This window comes from Trichosurus vulpecula, chromosome 3 (genome assembly GCF_011100635.1).
Source record: "Trichosurus vulpecula isolate mTriVul1 chromosome 3, mTriVul1.pri, whole genome shotgun sequence".
NCBI lineage: Eukaryota > Metazoa > Chordata > Mammalia > Diprotodontia > Phalangeridae > Trichosurus > Trichosurus vulpecula.
Window position 1 is genome coordinate 132,886,430 of NC_050575.1, and position 17,743 is coordinate 132,904,172.

Genomic DNA, 17,743 nt, shown 5'->3' on the forward strand with positions numbered 1-17,743 from the left:
GAACCTTAGGGATCATGTGGTCCAATCCCCTCCCTATATAGATAAGGAGAAGTATGGGCCAGAGAAGGTAAGTCATTTACTCAAGGTCACACAGATACTAAGGTAGCAGAAACTGAATGCAGACCTCTGCCTTTTGACCCCGAAATCTGTGCTCTTCCCCCCACCACCACCACACTGCTGCACTGACTTGTTTCCTTTTATTTAGAACATGCTTAATAGACGATCTTTTAGTGATGTCTTACCAGAGTCACCCAAGTCTGCCCGGAAGAAAGAGGAAGCCCGTCAGGCAGAGTTTGTTAGAATCGGTCAGGTAAGTTTCATTTCAAAATGACTTCTACATCAAGGCAATCTCTTCAAACTGAATATTCCAAAATGTCTGAAATTTTAGTGGGTTTTTAAGGCTCACATAAAATGGTACAGGCCATCGAAGTGGGTCCCCTTGGGATTACTGTAGGTGGTATGGTAAGATAGGCTTCAAAAATCATATCCGATACCAGCAATGTTGCATCTAATAGCTTGGGTACTATATATGTGAAATGTATATCATGGTTTTATTACATATACATGTAGAGGGACTGTTATTAATGGGAGATGAGTATATAGTGGATATAGTACTTAAGTAGTAGTAATAATAATTCCTATTTCCCTAAGACTTTAAAGTTTACAAAACACTTTCCTCAGTATCATCTCAAGTTATTATATCATCCTATAACTCTCCCTTCTTCCACTTCTAAACTTCCAAAAAGGTATAGCACACACTTACTGCTTATATTTCTTTACCACACATTCATACTTCAATCCTTCAGTCTGATTTCTATTCCCAAAACTTCATGGAAACTACTCTCTCCAAGGTAGCCATTGGCCTCCAAGCTGCTAAATCCAATAACCCTTTCTCAGTTTTTATCCTTGTTGGTCTTGCCATGGTATTTGACATTGTTAGCTCCTTCCTTCTTGACATTCTTTCTTCCTTTCGCTTTGTTAACTCTGTTCTTCCCGGTTCATCTACCTATCTATCTGACTATTCCTTCCTTTCCATCACTGGTTCATGAGTGTAACCCTAAGGCTCTGTCCTAGGCTTCCTCTCTTTTCTCTCTACACTCGGTAATCTCATAAGCTCCCATGTATTCAGTCATCTCTACGCAGATGACATCCAGATCTGTATAACTAACCTTTCTCTCTCCTTCACTCCAGCCCCATATTACCAGATGGCTATTAGACATTTCAAACAAGATGTCCTATAGACATCTCAAATGCAATGCATCCAAAATAGAATTCATTATCTTTTTTTTTTTGGAGGGGAGAAGGCAGGGCAATTGGGGTTAAGTGACTTGCCCAAGGTCACATAGCTAGTAAGTGTGTCAAGTGTCTGAGGCCGGATTTGAGCTCAGGTCCTCTTGACTCCAGGGCTGGTGCTCTACTCACTGCACCACCTAGCTGCCCCAAATTCATTTCAACCCCAGATCCACCCCTCTTCCTAACTTCATTTTTATTTTTCTGCCCAAAGCACCAAAATCCTTCTGGTGATTTATGTTCACAACTTCAAAGTCATCCTTGACCTCCCCATTTCCAATCAAGCATAAAGTCTTCTGTCTGTACAATATCTCTCACTTCTGTCCCCTTACCTCCACTCACATGGCTGCGGCTCTAGTTCACACTCTCATCACCTTTAGCCTATTGACATAACTTCTTAATCAGTATCCCCACCTCTCTCCCCCATCTCTAGTCCATCCTCCACCCAGATGCCAAAGGGACAGTCCTAAAATGTAAATCTAAATATGTCAATTCCTTGCTCAGAAAGTTCCAGTGGCTCCCTCTTTCTTCTCAGATAAGATATAAACTCCTCTGTTTGGCATTCACAGTCTGGTTTGGTTTACCTTTGCAGACTTACTACACAGTACTCACCTTCACACACTCTAGGCCCAGCCAATTTGGACTTCTTTCCTATTGTCCATATCTGTTCTCCCACATTCCACCTCTCTTCCCATGAGTCTGTCCTCCATGCCTAGAATGCACTCCATCATCACCTCCACCGCCTAGATTCCCTCAAAGCATCCCTCAAAGCACAATTCAGCCATCACCTCCCTATATGAGAGCTTTTCTGATCTCGCCCCCCCCAGCTACAAGGACACCCCCCTCCAAATTACCTTTTATGCATTTTGTGTGTATTTTCTATATATTTGTATGTGTGTATGTATATTGTTTGCCCCAATAAAATGTAAGGTCTTTAGTACCTAGCACATAGTAGGCATTTCATAAATGTTGATTAATTGATCACTTAAAGCTTAATCTTCAGCATCTTTTTCTTCTCTATTTTCTCACTTTTAGATCTCATGGGCTCCCATGGATTCAGTTATCACCTCTCTACCAGTGATTCTTAAATCTACATATCTAATACAATCTACAGTCTACAGTCCAGTAGAATGTAAGCTGTTTGAGGCCAGACACTATTTTTTTTTACTTCTGTCTCTGTATCCCTAGCTTAGCCTAGCACCTAGCATAGTGTCTTACACATAGTTGGCTTCACTGAAGTGAATCCACCTCCCAACTTCTCCCCAGAGCTCCAGTCCCATATCTCCAGCTGCCTGATAAATACCTTCACCGGACGGACTCACCAGCACCTCAAATTTAACATGTTCAATACTGAATTCCTCCTCCTCCTCCTGGCAGAAACTTGGCCCTCCCCCAGCTTCTTGGCTTTATTTGAGCCACCATGCTCATAGGCACCCAGATTCAAAACCTCAGTGTCATTTTTTACTCTCCTTTCTCCCTCACCTTCCACATCTAGCTAGAAGTCAAGTCCTGTCACTCCTCCTTCCTTTCCATTTCTTGTATCCATCCCAACCTTCTCCACTCATACTTCAACTGCCTTAGATCAGGCCCTCATCATCTCTCACCTACACTGGTATAATAGTCTCCTAATATAATAGGATATAATAGGATAGCCTCCTGTCTACAGTTTAATGAGTTCTCTGCTTCTTGACTCTACCCCAACCAGTTGAGTGACATATTTCACATAACTGCTCAACATACTATCATCTTGGTACATATTCTAACTCTGTTATACCCTGCTTTAAAACCTTCAGCATCTACCTGTGGCTCATAGAAGATTTCTGTGCTTGACATTCAAGGTCATTGACAGCCAGGCTCCAATACACTTTCCCAGGCCAATTTCATACTTCTATTATACTTTTAAGTTTCAACCAAATTAGACTGCTAATTATTTCCATAGTCCATCCTGCCACCTCTTGCCTTCATGCATCTGCACAGATACAGGGGAGATGACTCTCTTCACATCCTTGAGAATTGAATCCCTCCTTTTCCTTCAAGGTCCAGCTCACATGCCACCCCATTCATGAGGTCATCTTTGCTTCTCTGAGCTAAAAGTAATCTTTCCCTCAAACCTAAGCCAAGCTCTAGATTGCCGCTTTCCTTCTATCACACTCTAATGTTTTAATGCTTATTTGATGATCATCATGTAGATCCTCCGGTCCATAGCATGCTTCTTGAGGACAGTGACTACCTTTTCTTCATCTTTGTACCTTCAGCACAGAGCACAATACCTTTCAGGTAGTCGGCACATAATAAACATTTGTTGGATTGAGAGGCACCAATGTATTCATGAATGTAGATTGATTGAAATATTTGAGTTATGTTATGATACATTGTAAAGAGATCATGAGTATTTAAAACTTGCTAGAAAATAGCTGTGTTATCCAGATTCACTAAGAGAACAGTACAGGGCACTGGAGTACTGGAGCCTAAAATTACCCATCTTCTTATGATGAATCAGTATAGTGGAAAGGGCACTGGACTTGGAAGACACCAGATTTATGACCTTGGGCAAATTAGTTAAGCCTCGGTTTCCTCTTCTGTAGAAAGAGAATAATAATATTTGCACCACCTCCCTCAAAGAGTTGTTAGGAAAGTTAAAGTGAGGTGATGGCTATGAAAGTGCTTTGTTGAACTAAAAAGCACCGTGTAAATGTCAGCTGTTGTCATTGTTCGACTGATAGCTGTTTATCCTTCTCTCACTAAACTGAATATGAATACGCCTTAAATGAGCTATCTATCCTGTTAAGGCGCTGAAACTGAAAACCATCGTGAGAGGGGATGCTCCAACTAGCTTGGCAACTTCAGGTCTCTGTAAAAAAGAGGTGAGTTGATAATATTTTCATGCTCATCTGCAGATGTACATTGTGCACATTGAAATTATTCAGGGAAATGAAATTTCTGCTGGGGTGGAGGACAAAGATGTCCCTGACACACGATTAGAAACAGTTCAGAAATCATACTGCCTAGAGGTCAAATGAACCATCAGAGGCAATTCAAACTCTCTGTTTCAACCTTTAGCTGCTAGTCTCCTATATGCTTTTCTCATATGTCCCAGTTAGTCTTCCTGTGGCCTTCCTAGACAGAGTTTATCAGAGCACTCTGTCTGGACTTCTGAAAACTTAGCACACCCTGCCTTGCGGCACAGTTATTTTTATTCATGTCTTATCCCCACCAACAGACTGTAAATTCCTGGAAGGCTGGGATTGTTTTATTTGCCCTAGCACCTAATACCAGGATTTTCACAAAGGGGAAGCACTTAATAAATGTTTATTGGCATGAAGCAAACACCCTTCTTAAGTCACTCCCCTCCTTAAGAACCTTCCCTGGCTTTCTTTTGCTTGTTACATCCAGACTTCAGACTCTAATAAATACAGGAAATTCTTTCAGTTTGAGTTGCCTCTTATCTGCATGTGCCTTTGGATACTAAAGCATAACCGAGCTCTCAAAACAACTGGACCTGGATTAGTGCTGAGAGAATCATGTTGTCAGTTCCTGGGGAGCCCTCATTTTGTGAGCTAGTCACATAAGCTGTCAATATTTGGACTTGGCCAAGGGAAGCTAAGTCTTAGCTTGTGTATTAAGGATACAACATGGTCTAAGGAGTAAAAATAAATGAGCTGAGTTTTTACCTCATGGCCTCATTGAAATCCTCCTCTACTAGTTGATAACAACTTAGCCATAAAAAAATGAATTAAACTTTCATTAGAAGCAGGCACTGCCTTTACTGGAGAGCAGTTCTGTAGCTTCTTTCTTCTACCATCCAATCCCTATCTTCATCAGAAGACCAATCCAAAAAGGGCATCTTGCCAATCAGTGGGTTCTTCTTCAATGTTTGGCATTTGCCTCTGACTTTACATAGGAAAAATTGCTTTATTTTTATGAAAATACCTCCACCCTGCGGCCTAATGATAATATGCAGTAGGCCCTCGGTGGCCACTTCATTTTTATTGCTATAAAAGTACGAACACAAACACACACAAGCATCCCATAGTTTTTACACATCAGGAAGTCATTCTCAGACATCAGTGGTTCAATGAAAGAAAGAACAAAGATACAGCATTACATTTTGGTTGGGGTAATCAAGGTCATCTCAAACTTGGACACTTCAGAACCTAAAAGAAGTTAATTACCCCCCAAAAAATCATTAACATTGTCAAAGCCTCTGAACAACTATGATATAATTTGACCCGTTCCTCCCATCATATATAAGACTAAAGGTAGGTATAGTGGCAACATGAGAAATGGTGCTTTCTGAAATGAAATTGAGTGTCCAACTTAAGAAGAACAGTCTACACAGTTCAAATATTCTATTTGAAAGAATGTAGGTATTTTCATGGGCCCTTTCCTATAAGCATTGCTAATTTTCTCTTTTAGATTTTGTAATGTTAAGTCGCTCAAGAAGCAGTTTTATTTAAATAGAATCAACCTCATGTGTGATGTATGATTTGATATTTTTGCTGAATCAGCAACACAGGAGGCAGACTTTTCTTTTTACACAAATAATAATAATAGCTAACATTTATATAGTGCCTTAAGATTTGCGAAGCACTATATATTCACTCTCATTTAATACAAAGCTGTGGGGTATCATTAAGTGAAAGCCAAACATCTTTTCATCTCCCCCTGAAAATGTACATCAATTGATGCAACTTCAAGGGGAAAAAGAAACTATAACTTCACAGAGTCAATTTCTGTAACATTTTGATTACAAAATGGGTTATATCAACAATATAGGAAGACATATTTCACTGTCACAGAAACATGTTAATAGATTTCTTCTGATGAATTAATTGAAGGGAGATTTTGCTCCTAAAGAAAATCAATAAATTCCTAATCCTTTTTAAATCTTGAAGTGTTCAATAAGGGCATCTGTGTTACTGTTTCAGCCATGGTACTGAACGTTTCCATTGACAAGCCGTGGTTTGGTTTTTCGGGTGCACTTACTGTTCAATGCTTGTATTGTCTCGTAGCCTTGGGAGTCCCAGTGTTTCTGCAGTAATTTTCCTCATGAAGCTGTATGCGCAGATTCCTGGGGCCAGGCCTTGCTGGTCTCTACAGATGCTGGCGTCTTGCTAGTAGATGGTTAGTGAGTAGTCGCTCCTATAAATGTCTATATTTGTGTAACAGAATTTCTGACAATGATGAATGTGATTCATTTTAGGCTATTAAACTACTCTGTACCATAGTGAGGTTAGCATAGAATTAAATGCAATATAGTGGAAAGAACCCTGGCCCTGAAGTCAGAGAGTGAAGTTCAAGTCTCTACTCTGTCTCTCACTGTGTGATCTTGAGCAAATCATTTAACCAGTGGTCAGGAGACCCAAGTTTGAATTTTGGCTCTGCTTTTTGCTACCTGTGTGACCTTAGGTAAATCATTCCACCTTTCTGGGCCTCAATTTCCTTACCTGTAAAATTAAATTGATTAAATGACTCTGGATTTAACTTTCAGGTCTAACTTATTATGAAATTCTATAAATTCTCATTTTCTTGTTTAAAATTGTTTTATTTTGGGAGTAATATGAGGAAATCACAGCTGAAATGGTTAAAAAAAAAAAAAACACCAGCTAATGCATATGTAACCTTTATGTCAGAGGCCCTCACGACATGAAAGATCCAGATACACTTCAGGAAGATTTCTGACTTCTCTCATTACCTCCCACTCCTTATTCTCCACCACTCCCTGCACTGGAAACCTAGAAAAATCAGTAACTTCCCCTCAGTAGCACAGAGTTCACAATATCAAAGAAAAAGGAAAGTAAAGCTCCAATCCTAATCATGTCACTCACACCTCCCCCCGCCAAACACACACCACCATATTGGATAAACTCTAGTAGTTCCCTGTCACCTCTAGGATTAAATAAAAAATCCTTTGTTTGGCATTCCAAGCCCTTCATAACCTAGCCCAGCCCAATGTTTCCAGTCTTCTCATACTTCCCCAAGTACCCTTAGATGCAGTGACGTTGGCCTTCTCGCTGTTCCTGGCACAAGATACTCCATCTCTCATTTTCACTACCAACATTTTCCCAAGCTGTCTCCCAAGCCTGGAATACCCTCCCTCCTCATCTCAGCCTCATGGCTACCCTGGCTTCCCTCAAGTCCTAGCTAAAACCCCACCTTCTACAGGGCTTTCCCTCATCCTTCTTAATTTTAGTCCCTCCAGGGACTGTTTTTGGCCTTTCTTTGTATGTCCGGTGCTTAGCAAGGTGCCTGGCACATAGTAGACACTTAACAATTGCTTATTTATTGACTCAGAAAATTTTGGAAAACAGATCAAAACTTCCTAGTGAGCAACCGTTCCTCAAAGATCTGTGTAAACTCCCAGTCACAGTCTGGAATAGACGTGTTCCTTTCCCTTAGCCTGGTGAGCGTAACTCTCTGGTAGTTTCTCAGTTCTACCAGCAGGTGTCACCAGGCACTGTCATTGCTATGGCTCCTGTGGTATTGTGAGCTAGCATTGTGAATCTCCATTGTCTTTTAACCTGGATGTCTTCACCAGCAGTGGGAGACCTTGGCCCTTTTAAGCTAAGATTTTTTCAGGTTCTCATTTTGAGTGAGGCAACACCCATTCAGTGAATAGGCCTCATTAAGAAGTGAGTCAAGGGATGGCCCCTTTAATTAAAAAAAAAAATCAAACTGGGAGAGGAAGACCCTCAGGGGTGCTGGCCAAAAGAGAAACAGTTACTATTTACATTTACTCTCAGACTAGAGGGCCCAAAAAATAACCATTAAGTAGTGCTTGGGCAGGGACCTACTGTTGTCCAATCAATGAGATCCAGAGTGAATTGGATTTGAAGCTTGGTCTTGGAGAAATAAATCTAGCCAGTAAACCCCAAGTTAACTAGGTAGCTTTCAACTAGATGGCCTGGAGGAGAAAATGAGGCTGGTGACCTTGCACAGCCCTCCCTCACTCAAATCAAAGTCAATTACAAGTCATGTCATCATCTCCCTGATGTCATGGTCCTCTTCGAGAAAGGACAAACTACATCTTTGCCAGCACGGAAGGGAAAATCTCCAGTTGTTATTGTTTGGCAGAAGACTGGAGTTACTGCTCTTAGGAAGAAGGGTCAAACACAGAGCCAACAGAACTAAATTAAAATGTAATTGAGAAATATTTGACAGAATAAATAAAATACAATAGAATTTAGATAATAGTAATATGTGGTTTTCTACATCCTTCTATAGCCTCAGAGATCCTTATGCCCTGTATAGTGGCCCCTGTTTCTCTTTGAGTTTGGTGTCACTGCTCGAAGGGAATCCCTATCATTCTTGTCCGCTTATTGAAACCATTCCCCCTCATCACTGTTCCTACCTGCACCTGGCCACACTGGTTGTTGTTTGTTCTCAAAGAGGACCAAGATAACATCACTATGCTAGAGTCAAGTTTCAGTGTGTCTGACTGTGGCTGATCAGACCAAATATGAGGTCAGAATGTTCTACAACAGGTGTGGCACAAATAGTCCATGTGCAAATTTGGGGTGGATTCTCTAAATTTGCTCATCTTGCATTTCTTTTGAGCGATTTCAATTCTGCTTCTCTCATAGAGCACAGCACCTGTTCTGATATGGGCACACCATACTGAGTAGTCCTGTGCCAGTCACATCTGTCCACACTACATCTTGCCCAAAGAGCAAATTTCCCATCATCCTCCAGCTTCCAGAGGGGACTCTAATTCTAGGTTTAGGCAGTAGTCTTCCACTCTGGAAAACATTCCTCACTTATTTATGAACTTCCTGATCTTCTAAAATAACTGAATGGAATTGCTTAAATCTAAGATGTCAGTCAACAGCCTATGTTAGTTGCCAGCTAAGCATGGTATGGGAACCATACTTCTTCCAATCCTCAGTTCTCCGTGCCCTCTACTCCTACCATCCCCACAGACACCAGATATTTTGAAAGGAGAAACTGTGGGAAAGAACAAAGAACCAACTATGCATCAAATATCTGATTACTCAGAAAATGGAATATTTTTAGTGAGGTATCGGCAAAGAGGGTAATGAACCGAAAAGTCAAGAAGTATATATTAAGCACTTACTATGTGCTTTGCTAAATACAAGCAAAAATGCCCTCAAGGAGCTATATCCTATTAGGGGAAGAAAGCACACAAAAGGCAGCCAAAAAGAGAAGGAGGTAGCCATATGGGGTGGAGGGGACATGATGTTGAAGTCTGGAAAGTCTAAATCACAGTTGAGAAAGAAATGAAGGTTAGCCAATTTAGGCCCACACACACAAACACTAAATGGAGACATCAGGAGGAACTCACTAAAGGCAGAAGGGGGCCTAGATGTTCTAGATTTTAGAGGTATAATGTATAGTTAGAAAGTCTAGGAATGCCTGCTTGCGTTCTAGGCTTACCTGAGATACGTACTATATAACTATCCCTGGGCAAGTTATTTAACTTCTTGATGACCCCCAGACAACCCTTTAAGACCATAAATTGAGCTATTAAGCTGCTTTCATAGAGAGAATTTCCTCACAAAGAGTTCCCTACACCAATCAAATCACAAGTCCACACAAACCAAAAGAAGTCTGCTGGTAGAGCTCTTCAGTGACCAGAGATTTTAGCTGAAACCAACAGATACATTAAATCATTGTCTCAGAGACTGCCTTGCCCTCCTTTAAATTTTTGTATAACTTTCCATATCCTGAATAATGTTATGTTTCTGAAAGAAGGATCCAGAATCTTAGAAGCCCCATTCATGAGGATTATGGAAACAAGCAGGTTTGCAACAGGGCAAGAGTACTTAAAGAAAAACATTTAGTGTTTGTATAGTACTCCCATGTATGATAGGGAGGTATAACATTGCCTCATATGTTGCAGTGCAGGTACTTTGATAGCTTCTACCCTGTTTTCAATCCAGTGCCATTCCCTACAATTAAAACTGCAGAGAGATTGGCACCAAGAGCATGAGTTCACCTCTTCCCGTACATGATATAAGATGGACCGTCTGCTTAGGCATAATCTGGTGGCAAAGTATAATCTGCCATCTTGAGGATCATGCCTGTCAACTACAATGATATATCCCCGACCAATAGTTGATGAGCAAAAGCAATACTTTTAGAGAGAGACTATTTGACAATAAGAATGTGCCAGAAAACAAAATTTGATTGATATTTTCTTCTGAAAAAATGTTAAATCTTAAAAAGGATTTTTTCCAGAGCCAACAGTTTTATTTATATTATCCCCAAACTTAAAATCCTGAAGAAGTGTATACTCTTTAAAAATCTAGTTTTGGAGTAGGTTAGCTCTTGTTTCTAATATATGGCCAACATTTAAGTGGGAGTATTTGATAATGGTGATCTCCTATATCTCGTCAAGATTTACAAAGTATTATCAACAGTCCTGTGATATAGGTAGTGCAGAGATTGCTGTTTCTATTTGACAGATGAAGAAAGTGATACCCAGAGAAGTGAAGTGTCTTCAAGGGTCACACAACAAATAAATGTAGGAGCCAGTGTATGAACTCAAGTTTCATCGTTCTAAGTGTAATATTCTTTCCATAATACCACACTGCCATTTGCTATTGAGGCCATGTATTCAAAAATTATAGTTAATGATGACTTCAAAATGTTGCAGTTAGGCCACATATGTGCAATTAATGATCAACTTTAACTTCAGTAGAAACTTCCTAAAACATTGTGGTCAGGGGACAACACCTACAGTCTAGGTTTTTTGTGTTATAATAGGCTGTTAATAATGTACACTATCATGTATGTGAGGGCTGTGATTTATAATACATGAAGGTGCCTTATAGGAGGACTAATGGTAGTTCTGTCCTTATTTACAATAGGTTAAATTTTAGTATCTATTTCAGTGGCATATCTATTTCCAAATGCTAAATTCCTGAGAATTTATGAATTTTCATTTCATTAATTTTAGAAAATACGAAGTGATCACAGTATTTTAATCCTGATTAATTTAGGAGAAAATAATAAACATCCCTATATTTCTTTTTTTGTTCATATTAATAGAATCATAGAATTTTGGAATGGAAGACTATCAAGTTGATGTAGTTTAACTTCTTCATTTTGCTGATGAGGAAACTGAGGCCCAAGGAGATTAAACAATCTGTCCAGGGTCATAACCAGTAAGTGGCAGAGCTAGGAATAGAGCCCCACCCTCCGAGGCTCCGACGAGACTAAACACTGTCTAGGATCATAACTAGTGAGGAACAGAGCTGCCTCTAGATCTCTGTTCTTATTTCCAGCCACAGCCCTATGCCTGCTACACCCTGCATATAAACTACTAAATCAACTGAAGCCTCATTGGTGATTGTAAATATCCCCTAAAACAAACTTGAAAATAACCATCATTCCAGGACAAGTAATTTATGTTAAGCCAGTGGCAAAAATGCTCATTTCATTTATTTATTATTCTAATTTCCTGAAGAAAAGTATTGGTAAATTGTACCTGGTTTCCTTCACATCAAATATTTATACATGTATTTGAATTGCTTCTAAGTTTTAGCCTATATACAGTTCAATCAAAGATAACCTCTAATAGTTCTCTTCTGATCAGATATAAAAATTAAATTTGTCTTTCATTCCCACCCTCACACACCCATAAATATCATTTAATGCTTCTTGTATCTTTCTTATGTAACTAGAATTAGAGACTTGTGTCTTACAAGTCTAAGAATTATCTTGACTTGCCAATAAAAAATTACTTTCTTCCAAATTAGAGGGCATTGCTAAATAGGAATTGTCTAAATGCGTAGACCAAAGCATAAATATAGGCATTCTTACTCTCTTCACATGCCTGCTACAAAATCATGCTTTCCTGTTTTCTCATATCCAGCAGCAACAAAGCAGGATGAATCTCAATGATACGCTTTTAGCTTGTAGTGTCTTATAATTCCTTCCTCATTTTTTGCTTGTCTTTATTGTACAAATTGTTTCAGCCCATGAATCTACCGATGTTATTTTGAGCAAGTTCCGTATTTCACTGTCCCATTTACACCAGTTTCATTAACAGATTTACATACTTGATGTATTTGCCACAAAGCTATTTTTGCCCAAGATCATTTTGTAGTTCATGAGTAGCAAAAACTACTTTCAGGGAAGTCTGAAATCTGATTAAGTGTGACACAACCATTCCTACTTTTTCTTATTTACTGAAAAATGTATTCTAAAATGTATGTATTCATGAAATAGATTGCTGAAAGATATTATCCTACATGACCAGGGTAGCCTGGTTCATTTTTCCCATAAACTTAATTTTTTCAACCATTTCCGTATACAGTTTTTAGCCACATGAAAAAAGATTTTCAGTATAGAATACATCCTTGCTACACATGCAGGCTTTTTGTAACATTAAAATGTTATTTAATGATCTATATAAATTGTTATATAACATTTCTTTAGAGTGACTTTTTTCTCATTCACCCCATGATTATACAAAAGATAGAAACACAATGCCTTTTCCCCTAAAATCCTCCACCAAGTAATGATGTAATTGTTCAGCCAAGCCAGTTAATAGAAGACATTAACTGAACTCCAGTAACACATTGCTCCAGTGAGAGAGGAAATGTACTGCAGAATCCTGAGATGACACTTTTCTTTCAGAAAAGATGCTCCAGAGGAGGTGTCTCAAGTGATCTCTGAGAAATTCCTTATCTTGTGAGAGGTAAAGGCAGACAGCAGAGGGGAGTGACTAGCAGAAGAAGAGACACTAGTGGACTACAATCAGGTTCATAATATTTCACCTAATAATTATAACTGAGGAAAGTCCAGAGACTAATCAGAACTAAGAAGGCTACGAGCATGACTGACACCAGATCTCAATAAGACTGCTATAAATGTTCTAAAATTATATGGCAGTGGAAGGTGAAGGTATTTTTCATGATTCTGACAGCTTCATCTCTGTCCCTCTCTCAGAAATATTCCTAACTTTTCTAAATAGGAATAAACAGCAGTCTTTTAATGAAAATTTTGAATGCAGTGGGGAAAGAGAGTGAGAGAGAAAAGGAAGGAAGGAAGAGAGAGAAAGAAAAGGAAGCTTCAAAGGAAGGAAAGGAGAGAGGAAGGAAGGAAATAGAAAAAATAATAAGGAAAAGTGAAAATATAATGGCAAAAAAGTAACTTTCTATGTGGAATGTTTATAGCATTCTAGATCTTTTCTAGATTCTAGATGTTCTGTTCTAGATCTCATTTAAGGTTGGGACAAATTTTCTTCCTTATGAAATTGATTTAATAATCCTTCCTCTCCTCTGTGCACTTGTGGAGGACACATGTAACTAATAGACACTTAGAACAGCAACAAATACTCTAAAGGAAATCCTGATTGAAGTAAGTGTAGGCAAAGAATCATATAATCTCAGAGTTGGAAGGGAATTCGGAGATTATTTAGGCACACCTGCGCCTGAGCAGAAATCCGCTCTGCAACATCCCTGATAAGTCATCATCTAATCTGAGCTTCTCCCCAAACAGTACATTCTACTTGGGAATATCTCAAAATGTTTTCTCCAGGGCTTCTTAAATTTTTTCCACTCGTGACCCCTTCAGCACTTCTTAACTGTAGGTTGCAACCCATATGGAGTCCTAACGTCTGCCTCTCCCTAGTTCCCATTTCTGCCCTATAGGGCCAAGCAAAACAAATCTGCTGTCTCTGTGACACAACAATTCTTCAGATATTTAAAGATAGCTGTCATGTACCACAAAATCTATTCATCCTGGTTACCCTCTTTTGAACCTACTGTACCTTGTCAATATTCTTCCTAAAATATAGCATTTAAAATTAAGCATAGTATTCCAAATGTGATTTACTAGGGCCCTTCTGGATATGATGGTTTTATTAATGCAGACTAGATAACATTAGAGGCAGAGCTGGCCTTAAAGTCAGGGAGACCTGGTTCAACTGGTGCCTTTTGACAACATACCATGTAAATGTGAGACAAGTAAAACACCTTGGAATGTGACTCAGGGCAATCTCTCAACTCTCAGTGTTCCAAGCCACTCTCTAAGATTACCATTTTCAGCACTGGTAGAAGGTAAGACTCATTCAGAGATCCCCATCAACAATCACAAGTCCCAACTAAAAGAAAAAAACGTTAGTTTTGGGGGTTCCCATGTCATACTCTTGATTTATATTGAGCTTACAGATCATGAAAACCTCTGGCTCTTTTTTTCAGAAACTTCTCTTTATACATATTTCCCCATATTGAACTACTGATTTTTAAAAATACAAGTAAAGGACTTCTCAATTATCCTACTAAACTTTATTCATTAGATTCAGCCCTTAAGGTAGCCATAATCTATATTCTTCTTAAACATTTTTGTTAACTTGCCTTTTCTGTTACTTGCTCATTTTAATTGATGTTTCTTCTGCTCTTTCCATTTTTTTGTTTGTTGGTTTTTTTAAATGTTTATTGTTGCAGGATAGAGTAAAATATTTTGAATTCCCATACAGAATAGTTGAGGTTCAAAAGTAGTATATTTTGGAATGGTGCATCTATGTGAAATGTAAGAGAAAAAAAAATGTTTACCACATTGAGAGGGAGGCAGTATGGTATCATAGAAAGAGTACTAGATTCAGAGCAGACTTGGGTATCCAACCTATCTCTACCCCTTACTAATGTAGTACAGCCTGACACATTGTCTCCTTTTTGATTAACCTTGTAAAAGTCCCTTCCTCTCCCCAGCCCTCAGTTTCCTCATACATTAAATGAGGAAGTTGGACTAGATGACCTCTATGGTCCTCCCAACTCTAACTCTATGATCCTAAGTCAAAATTCTTAGAAAGGAACCTTTTATTTTCAAGTATAGTTACAGCTCCACAAAATTTTGCCCTAACCAACCATTCACAATACTTACGGACAAAATATTCTAAGATTCTTTGATTTTATTGATGTGGGTTCTCACTCTTCAGGTGGATCCTAGCACCTCCATGCATTAGTAAGCAGTTTTATAAGTTGCGGTGGCTAAAAGATTGCTTCTAATGATGGCCAGTCTTCTAGTAATGAGCCTATCCACATTTGCCTAGGATTATCTGTATATGATAATACATCACTTGGCTTATGCTTAAAATTTTTCCAGTTTCGTTATGCCTAACAGAGTTTGCAATCCATTGACATTACAAAGGTAACTTTGTGCACTCAAGGCTACCTGCATTCTGTGATAAGATATTGGAGAGAGGGCTTTACAATAAAATGTTACTAAAACATAACCAACTCCACTATAATGTTGTTCAGCCTGACACATGAGACTCAAACTGGACAGCTGGTGATATGAGCTAGCATTTGAGCCCCTCATGGCATTAATTGCCATATAGAACTAACTGCCACCGCTATAACATTATTTCGTCTAAACTCATGTTTTCACAGCATCAATTAATGATGTTATACAAAATCTTATTATATTGTATTTTTTTAAAAAATAAAAAAAGGAAAATTCTAAAACGACCATCTTGCCTTGCTTTTTTTTTCATTTTCAGACCTTTGGTATAAGGAGGACCAGAATTAAATTCTTAATTTGGTAGATATTACTTTCTCTTTGGTTAGCTTTGAGAAAACATTAATTGCCCACATCTAGGTGCCAGTGTAGCTCACTGTGCATTGATGGACCCCTCGGGGGAGGAAGCACCTACCTTCCATCCAAAATAAGGAGAGCAAAGCAATGGTCTTGCTGTACAGACCTGTGAAAGCTTTGGCAAGAGAAACTCATCTCCTTCCTTGACTAGAAAGACAAGTAACATTAAAATAAGCTGCAGACACAGTGTAGAGTATTTAACAAGCCTAAGCCATGTTTATAGGATTGAATCAACTGTTTTCTTTTTCAGATGGCCAGCCAGTAGTACCAGTATTTGACAAAACTCTGCAAGTGAAGCAGATACATGTACTTGAATCATTGGACCTACTAATTACCAGAGCAGACAAAGGTAGTATTCCTTATTAATCCTTTATTATAGAAGAAAATGGAACAGCTCTTTTTCTAAGTTTTAAATTAAAGCTAATATCTGCTGTCTGGGAATAGCATTTGGTACAGAGAGTACTGACCTAAAGCATCAATTATTGGTGTAATTTATGCTTCTTTCCTCCCTCCCTCCCTCCCTCTTTTCCTTCTTTCCCTTCCTTTTCTCCCTTCTCTTTCCTTTCTTTCCTTCCTTCCTTCCTTTTCTTCCTTTCTTCTTTCCTTCCATTCCTTCTTTCTTTCCTTTCTTTCCTTATTTCCCTCACTCTCTCCTTCCCTTCTTTCCCTCCTTTTCTCTCTCCTTCCTTTCCTTCCTTACTTCTTCCCTCTTTCCCTTCTTTTTCATTCCTTCTTTCCCTCTCTCCATATCTTCCTTCCTTCCTTCTTTCCCTTACTGTCTTCCTTCTGTCCTTCCTTCCTTCCTCTCTCCCTTCCTTCCACAAGCCCCAGTGTTCTAGCTAAAGAAGCAGTACATATTGAAATGGCATATCTATGTGAAACCCAAAGGAAGAAATTAAATTTCACTACCTTTAAACCATCATCTCACACTGTATACCAAGATAAGCTCAAAATGAGTACATGATTTAGACATAAAAGATTGGGGAACATGGAAAAAATTACTTGACAGATCTGTGGATAAAAGAGGAGTTCATGATCAAATAAGAGAGGTAGAAAAGGTCACAGGAAGTAAAATGGATAATTTTGATTACATTAAATTAATGTCTTTGCATAAACAAAACCAATTCACCCAAAATTAGAAGGAAAGCAGGAAACTGGGAGGAAAATTTTACAACAAGTCCTTTTGGCAAAGGTCTCATTTCTCAAATATATAGGGAACTGAACCAACTTTATAAAAATAAGGGCCATTTCCCAATTGATAAAATGGTCAAAGAAATATGAACAGGCAGTTTTTCAGATGAAGAAATCAAAGCTATCTATAGGCATATGAAGAAATTCTCTAAATCACTATTGATTAGACAAATGCAAATTAAAAGAATTCTGAGGTATCACCACATACCCATCAGATTGGCTAATATGACAGAAAAGGAAAATGATAAATGCTGGAGGGGATGTGGAAAAATAGGGACAGTAACGCACTGTTGCTGGAGTTGTAAACTGGTCTGACCATTCTGGAGAACAATTTGGAACTGTTCCCAAAGTGGTATAAAGCTGCACATATCTGAAAGATCAAGAAAAAGGAAAAAACTCATATGTACAAAAATATTTATAGCAATGTTATTGTAATGGCAAAGAATATGAAAATGAGAGGATGCCCATTAACTTGGGAATGGCTGAACAAGTTGTGGTTTATGAATGTGATGAAATACTGTTGTGTTATAAGAAATGATGAAGGGGTTTTAGAAAAACCTGTGAATGAACTGATATAAAATGAAGTGGAACTAGAACATTGTACACAGTGACAGCAATATTGCAGTGATGATCAGCTGTGAAAGACTTAGCTACTCTGAACAATACAGTGATCCAAGACAATCCTAAAAGATTTGTG

The 17,743-nt window shown here is 38.6% G+C and overlaps 1 protein-coding gene across 1 annotated transcript in view; it reads left to right on the forward strand.

Annotated features, from left to right (window-relative positions):
- GARNL3 (GTPase activating Rap/RanGAP domain like 3) overlaps nucleotides 1–17,743 on the forward strand; it is a 187,607-nt gene that overhangs the window by 102,480 nt on the left and 67,384 nt on the right. The window contains exons 15-18 of the mRNA XM_036750526.1: nucleotides 206–310; nucleotides 4,080–4,154; nucleotides 6,303–6,414; nucleotides 16,106–16,204. Coding sequence (XP_036606421.1) covers nucleotides 206–310; nucleotides 4,080–4,154; nucleotides 6,303–6,414; nucleotides 16,106–16,204 — 391 coding nt within the window. The remainder of the gene's footprint in view (nucleotides 1–205; nucleotides 311–4,079; nucleotides 4,155–6,302; nucleotides 6,415–16,105; nucleotides 16,205–17,743) is intronic.